Raw genomic sequence first — 8,366 nt, forward strand, 5'->3', positions numbered from 1 at the left:
ACAACTGTTAGCCAGTGAAAGGTATTTAAGTGTGAAATGAGCCCTGTTTGGCTTTCCGTGTCTGTAAGGATGGGGGAAGGGGGGAGGGGAGGGAGGGAGGAAGAAATTAGAAATAGCCCGGGCCAAATTCCAACCTGGTGCAAGCAGCAGAAACTCCAGTGAGGTCAATGGAGTCATTTACATCAGGTGTGCGCTGTGGGGGTAATAAATGTCTGAAGGTGGAGAGTAAATGAGAACCAGAAACAAAAGTAAGAAAAATTATTTATTTACCAATAACAAAAGGAAAGTTGCACTTAGAAAAATTCATGCTATTCTGCAATCAGAAATAATTAGGATCCCAACCTGAGTTAAAGGGTCAGAATCATTTGTCTGCCCACTGCAATGACTATTTAGTTAGGGCTACACCATGAGGATGTACTATATTGCATAGTACTATATTTTGCTACCTTTCGCACATGCGATACACTCAAGGTGCATATATCAAAGCCACTCTGATATTTATTTATGGTAATTACATGTTCAGAAGGGTTCCACCTGCAGTTTTACTGTGTTTTTTGTTGTGGAGTTTTTTTGATTTTGTTTAATGGAAGAAAGTCTTTATTTTAAGCAGTCAAGCAATGATATTTTACCAATCAACACATTGCAATACAATATTGAGAATATTTTATAATGCAGGTACAATCTGATATTCCTTCATTAATTTTAACAGAAGACAAATTAACTATTGGGGAAACTTGTGCTAAGTGCCTCATCTCACAGCTGCTCCAACCTACATTTGAATATATACAACAAGTCATTCAAAGCAGTATTTGCCAGAAATCTTGCAGAAAAACTTTGACCAGAAACAAAGCAAGAAAAGCTTAATATTCTTCTATGTTGCTTGTATGTCTATATTTTGCTACTAGCAATACAGAAAAATAGTAACTTTGTTGCTTTGTTTCTGGTTAAAGGATAATTCTTATGTAACCTACAGTAAACAAGGGAAGTCTCTAAGCCCAGTTATTCATGTATTCATAACTAGAAGAGAGGATTATCATTTAAAACTGTACATGAGTGCTGCTGCTAACTCTCCTAAAAGCTTACACGTTGGGCCACAAATGTGCAAAATAATGTGATAACACAAGAAATATATTAGTATAAATTTTTATCAACAAAGTTAAAATGCAAGGACACTAAAATCCTTCTAATTGCAAGTATGATCAATTAGAAGTAAAATGATTAAAATACTTTAAGCAGCAAAACTCGCAATATACAACATTGCCAGCAACAGTATGCCCTCCAAAAATTTTTTGCTTCCTGTGCCAGCAGGGAACGTGAGCTCTTGAGGATCTTTTTCTTGCTATCTCTTTAAATTTATTACTTAACATTTTTTTTTAAGAATCAGTCAAACTCTCAAAAGCAAATAAGTGCAGAGATCAGGCCTTTTCTCAGAGGGAAATTTGCCCCTCTGTATCCTAATTTGATGGGTTATATGTGACTTAATAACTTACAGGCCTTGCCTTGCCCTCTGTGCAGGGATGAACGTCACCCTCTGTCCTTAAGTTACTCAGTGGCACCTAGCTATGGCAGCATTTTTACAAGCCTTTTCAGGATGTGCTAGAGCTGTGAATAATAATCATCCTGTATGGACTGGAGGACTGAGAGTGAGAAACTAGGCAAAGGGACTTCTTGTGGGACCCTGCACCAAGGGGAGGAAAGGTTTATGCAGGCCCTTGTGATCCAGCAACAGAGAAACTGGGCCAACGAATACTTGTCAGAGAAAAATTGGGCAAAGGAAAGCTTGTTAATGTTTGTTCCTACTGGATTCCTGTCACCTTGGAAGAGGTGGAGTTTTTGGTTTAGCTGAAGAGACAAACTGCTCCCTAGGAAGAGGGAAAATTAGGCATGGCCATCTTCACACAACATAAAGACATTCCACGACAGCAATATGGAATACAAATACCTAGCTACAACTGAGAGGTTAGGACAGTGTGACTGTGCCAGAAATTAAGACCCTTGGTTTCCATAGTGGAAATGACAGCAATTTTTGTTGGGAAACTTCTCATCCATCAAGAAAACAGAAGGCACAAAAAGTGAGGAGTCCGAGATGCCTCTGGAGCTGATTCCATCGCTTTGTTTCCTGATGAATTCATTCACATTGCATATTTCTCTGAAGAACTCCAGTTTCTATAGAAATTGAGATGCCAGACTCTTCGAAGGCAGAGTCAATGAACTAGCAGTTAAAACGCTCAACCTTTCCACTAGAAACTGAATATTACATATTTAATAGGATGAAAATCCCAGGCACAGAAAACAAGTCATTTGAAGGAAACACAAAAATGCTGGCTTGAATAACTTCAGCTTCTCCTTTTTGTGTCCAAGTTTAACTGGCTCAAGTGCAGAAGTACTTAGAGGAGGGGTCAATGGTTCAGATCTCTGCAATAAAATGAAAAGCAAAAAAATTAAGCTCGATTATGTAATAATTACAGTAACTACAAGTTCCCTCTGCAATGGAATCAAAAGCTTCTGCCATGTTGGCCTAACATAGGCAAAGCTGGAAAGTGCCCACTTCCACCCAGCATGGTCCTTCACGGGGAGCATGCCAACACAGTCCTTCGTGAGCAGACCAGTGCCTGTTAGACTCGGGGAGCTGTCCAATGAGGGCCTCACTTCTAGCTGCCACTCTGCGTTTGGCTACCAGGGACTGTATTTTTGCCAAAATCCCAGAGAGGAAAAAGATTTATTTTCAAAGATCTGTAAAGACTGTATATGAGTGAATGGGCCGATTTTTTTTATTTTTAGCAAAAGTTGCATGTGCCAGTGGGCAAATAATTCATAGATTCTGAGGCCAGGAGGTACCACCATGATCATCCAGTTTGATCTTCTGATACAACAGGCCATAGAATTTCCCCAAAATAATTCCTAGAGCAGACCTTTGAGAAAATCATCCAATCTTGATTTAAAAATAGTCAGTGATGGACTGATTGCACAACCTTTGCTAAATTGTTCCAATGGTCAATTACTCACCCTTAAAAAACTTGCACCTTATTTCCAGTCTGAATTTGTCTAGATTCAACTTCTACCCATTGGATCATGTTAGATTTTTCTCAGCTAGATTTAAGAGATTATTATTAAATATCAGTTCCCCATGTAGACACTTACAGACTGTAATGAAGTCACCCCTTAATCTTCTCTTTGTTAAATTAAAATATGAACAAATCCAAAGTGCATTTTTCAGAAACCTCAAACATAGACCAAGTAAGGATAAAAAAGGTAAAGGACCCAGGCACAACTCTGAGTTAGCCATTCAAGTTGAGTGAGTTAGCCTCACGTACAGTTTATAGGACAGAGCATAATGACAGTCTTGTGCAGGTGATAGGGCCTACTTCTCTACCTGACCTCTTACCACCAAGGTAAATTAAATTAGTCGCTGTTTTGTCTTCACTGCAAAATGGGGAAATGAAATCTCTATTACAATTTCAGTCAGACAGCCTTTGTGGTAGGTACGTAACCCTGTGTGCGTACAAATGTTGTGGATGACTAATGAAACATATACCTATGTACACTCTGCTTATAAAGAGAGGCATCCATTGGGCAGAATGCAAGGTGTTAAAGGTTCCCATTGGGATCACAAAGAAGGAATATTCAGACTCTGACTTTTCAGGAAGATGGTTGCTGTGAGCTAGAGACCCCAAATCCCAAACATAATGTAAAGGGAGAAAAAACCCAAAACATTTGGGTCATGTGTTTTTTCTGGCATGTTCACTGCCCAGGGCACTGAAACAAAGAAACTCCTACATAAATGCCACATAGCTGTCTCCATCGGGCATAGAGGATTCTAAGTAACATGATATTTCACAAAACCACAGCAACTGAAAAACAACTGTGTCCACAAAATGCCTACAACTCTCCCACACATGGGGCGGAGGAGTGGTGGGGGAGAGAAGCAAAGTCAATGGGCAGGTGGTAGAAATCGGCAGGAGGAATCACTTATGCATGTTTAGAGGGATGATGTACAATAACTGACACTGAAACCAGCATGGCATGTTAATTCTGCCCAAAGCACAATTGGCTTGTGAAGCTCGGAAACAGATGACTTGTAGATCACATGTAACAGCTGCAACACCCATTAAGATGTTCATTGCTGAGTCCTGCAGCTGTGTGCCTCCATCCTGAGGGAGGGATTTGATGTTTGGCAAAGGTATAGTCCTGGGGCACAAAGTGCCTTTTGCTGTCTCCGTGAAAACTCACCTAGATTTGATGAAGTTACAAGTCCCTGAAAATTGCTATCTGCACACTCTGTATAGCTGATTAGAAGCTAGCTGGTAAAATCTCTGAACGTTTCTTGTGCACAGAGTATGCTCTGGCTACACACAGCTCCCTAACAAAAGCAATTGCCCTGAGCATGCTTCAAGACTCGACTAAGCATCTCATGGTACGCTGCAAAGGGAAAGGTGTGCTGGACTGGGAGGAGGAATCCACGCTTTCTGGTCTCAACTCTCCGCTGACTGGTGTTAATGATTTTATTATGCACTTCATAGCCCTAACTTCTCAGCAAAAGCCCTCAGACCCCCTACCTTAAAAAGCTTGCAACTATTAGTTTGCCCCTCCCTTCACATTCTCCCAGATAAAGGTTCTTCAGGGCTTTGGGGCTTATTTGTTTGGGATGTTTGTTTGAACTTGTTACCCCTGAAAAAGGACTGAACTCAGGGTGACCCAGCTGCACGGGGGAGCCACGTGAACACCTGGAAGGAGGAAATGGAGACAGGGAGTGCCTGCAGTGCTACAGGGCAGTCATGCCCCATGACAATGCCCCTTCAAGTGGCAAGTTCAAAACAAGAAGTGACTCCTTTAGATCCACAGCACAGATCTCTCTCCCTTTAGCTAATAGACTTTGGTTCCAATTCTGCTGGTGACCCTAGCAGACATTAGATATGATTCTAAATGATGGAATTTGGGTTTTTTCTCAATTTTCCTTTTTAAAACCCCAGGAAGCCACGTACAAACACCCTACCTTAAAAGGCAGTTGATGTTGCGGAATGGAGCTCTCAAAAGCTAGGGAAATGTGAGAATTAAAGTTACTTAAGGAACCTTAATTTGGCCCCCTTGTATGTATGCATTATAGTAGAGTAAATACAGAATTACCTAATACTAGTTCAACAGTTCCCTTGCCTCACCATTGCACAGTATGGGGTGTGAATGAGGAAAAGGGTTGTAAGAAGTGAAAGAATGTTTGTAGTGCCTTCGATATGAGAGCTGGGACCTAGTAGTCTCCTCTTGGCTTCCATTGCTGGCTCTTGCACAGGCTTCTTGTGTGAATTTAGGCCAGACTCCTGAGGGCTGAACTAAGATCACACAGGGTTTTGCAATTCCAGAATTCCCTCACTTCCGAGTGCTTGACTTTGCAACCGTAGTGTTCATAGTGGGGGTTTTTTTTGTATGTAATACCAGGGAATGCTACTCTGTAGAAGGGATGAGGCTGACTGAGATGGTTGTTCTGACTTTGTAATTTTGAATAGGGGGCAGGGCACTCAGAGCAAGTATATGGATGCCTTTTTAACGTTACATTCATTTAAAAAAATGTAACTGTCTTTGCTGCTGCTTCTAGAGCTCGCCCATCTGACAGGGGGATGTGTATGAGGCTGTGCAGTGTCATGTGGGATTAGCATAGGGATCTGGCATACTATGGGATTACTACTGGCAGTTCCATGCAATGGTTTCGTCCACAGGTCTTCTTGAAAAGGGATTTGGGATTAAGAGGACATGCCCCCTTGTGCAGAGGGCCAGAGCAAGATACATGGTATATAATTTAAATCCTATGTTGAGGGCATAAGTGTGATGGTAGTGGTACCCTGCTCTTGGGCTTGCCTTCTGCACTGTGGTGAATTTCAGCCAGAATGCAGCCTCTCAATGCTGCTGAGACATACATTTTGATCTTTCACAAGCTCTTCTACTCTTACGTAGAAGGGTAAATCAAAGCCTCTTATTTTCAAGTACCTTCCACATTGAGGAGTAGCCTTACACTGCTTGGGTAGGGGGAATAATACAGTTCTACCACATTTATCCAAGCAACCTGTAGTGCAGAATTGCCTGGGTTGGGCTTCCTACAAACAGGAAGAAGTGCATCCTGGGAAAACCACAGGGCACATTAAATGAAGTCTAACATCTCTGCTACCACCTAACACTGTATTGGGTTAACAATAAACCATACCAAAAGCTTGGCTAAAGTCTTTCATGTATTAATAACTGACTGGCATAGCAGTATACTGCAAATGCAAACCTGCCTAGTAAAAAAGCTTTTGTAGTAGAAGGGTAAAAGTACAGTCTTCAGTCCCCTGACTGGCTTTGTGAGCACTGAGAAGAGGGAGTGGCTTTTCCTGAGGCATGCTCTCTATGACTTCACAGAGGGAACATACAAGGGGCCCCTCTTGGAATACAAAACTGTCTTCTATATGCCTAAATCGTTTTTTGCACTTTGCAGTTAAAATCCAGTATCAAATTCATCAATAATCCCTAATATTTATAATCTGATTCAAGAACAGTGTGAAGAATACACTTGTTCTCTACAGAGCTCATACAGATAATCTTTAAAGGGGGAAATGGTCACTTTCTAAAAAAACATGATTTTCAGGCCCTGATGTGGAGTGGGGAGGCTGTTTGAGTGTGCACTGTCAGTCGGGTGGAAGGCAATAGGAAAAAATTTGAAAGGATCATAACTCACCTTCTTGTTACCTACTGTCTTGAAGCTGTCTCAGCCACTGGTTTCTGCACTCCAAAGGCAGTGATCAAAATATTCACAACTACTATAATGAACACCAGTCCAGTTGCAAGGTTATTGAGGAAATCCAGCCTGGCATGTTTTGCAGGGTCATTAAGGTCATATTTTACTTCAAAGGAAAAGAGAAAAGTGGTATTTTACTATCAAAACACATTTACACACACGGTAAAAAGCTTTTTATTATTTATCTTATGTAAATATATCTCAGAGCTGGAAGGGACCTTGAAAGGTCATTGAGTCCAGCCCCCTGCCTTCACTAGCAGGACCAAGTACTGATTTTGCCCCAGATCCTTAAGTGACCCCCCTCAATGACTGAACTCACAACCCTGGGTTTAGCAGGCCAATGCTCAAACCACTGAGCTATCCCTCCCCCCTGATATGTCTCTTTCCCCCTCGCTAGATGGCAGACACATCCGTCCTGCAAAAAGGGAAGTTAGCATTGCAGCCAATGTTACAAAATCTAAGGGAACAATTTTCATTTGTGATGAATATGTAATATCCTCTTATAGTGTAAGAGCCAAATTCTGCTCTTAGATACATTTGTGCAGCTCCCAGACTTTCTACATGTAGCTAGATGCAGAATGGTGTCCTTCAGAAAAGATATCCCCAACACTTGAAGCAGTAACATTTCTTACAGTACATTTAATTTCTTTCCTTCCAAAAGGAAAACTATCATAATGCAAATTTTAAATATTTATTACTTTACTTCTAGAAAACTTGTCTTTACTCATTTATCAGAAGATCTACCAATGAGAGCCAATAAAGTCTAGCTTCTTATGACCGAATGGGCTGTACATCCTTTCTAGATAGCCTAATCATATCTCTCTCTTCCATCTGATCCAGTATGAGATTTCTGTACCTGCCCTCTTCCCCATACCTAGCCACTGATGGCTATGCCTACAGCTTCTAGTTCTTATTTTTAGAAAGCAGGAGCATTACATCTGTTTAACAGAGAGTGAAATTTCAAAGCATCACAGCTTGCAGTCAGTCTTATTTTGAGCATCAGCTGTGTAAACATTGTTTTCTTTTGTTTGCTTGCACTTTTCCTTGCTTGAACTGCTGAGGGGAGGACAAATAAGAGAAGATAAAATTAGATTGGTGTAGGCCTCATTTCCAGATCTTGTAAAATGTATATATGACTAATATTAAATATGCATATGCTTGTGTAGGATTGTGTGAAATCGGGCAGGACTGTTCAGCATTATGGCAAGCCAAAAATCTCCTCTGACCACTTTCTCTCTAAACGGGGGTTCTGTAATTTATGGCCTGATCCAAATATCATTGAAGTTGGTGGGCAGACAGTCATTGATTTCAGTGGGCTTTGGATCCGGCCCTTAAAGAGAACTAATGAAAGGACATCTTACTCTAACTTTGGTTGGTAGTAAGATACATAAATTATATAATCAAAAGAAAGAAAAATCTGAATAAGATGTTAAGTACCATGCAGGCTGTGGCAGCAACAGTATCATAAACAGTGTTACCAAATTTCAGAGTAACAGCCGTGTTAGTCTGTATCCGCAAAAAGAAGAACAGGAGTACTTGTGGCACCTTAGAGACTAACAAATTTATTAGAGCATAAGCTTTCGTGGACTACAGCCCACTTCTTCGG

General features: G+C 40.9%; 1 protein-coding gene across 1 annotated transcript in view; it reads right to left on the reverse strand.

The window, feature by feature from the left end:
- Positions 1–249: 249 nt before the first annotated feature.
- Positions 250–8,366, reverse strand: part of NINJ1 (ninjurin 1) — a 34,930-nt gene continuing 26,813 nt past the window's right edge. The window contains exons 3-4 of the mRNA XM_034776760.1: positions 6,701–6,866; positions 250–2,415 (exon numbers count right to left, since the gene is read on the reverse strand). Of these exons, the coding sequence (XP_034632651.1) occupies positions 6,712–6,866 (155 nt within the window). The 3' untranslated portion in view covers positions 250–2,415; positions 6,701–6,711. The remainder of the gene's footprint in view (positions 2,416–6,700; positions 6,867–8,366) is intronic.

The sequence above is a fragment of the Trachemys scripta genome, chromosome 7 (genome assembly GCF_013100865.1).
Source record: "Trachemys scripta elegans isolate TJP31775 chromosome 7, CAS_Tse_1.0, whole genome shotgun sequence".
In the NCBI taxonomy this organism is placed as follows: Eukaryota; Metazoa; Chordata; order Testudines; family Emydidae; genus Trachemys; species Trachemys scripta.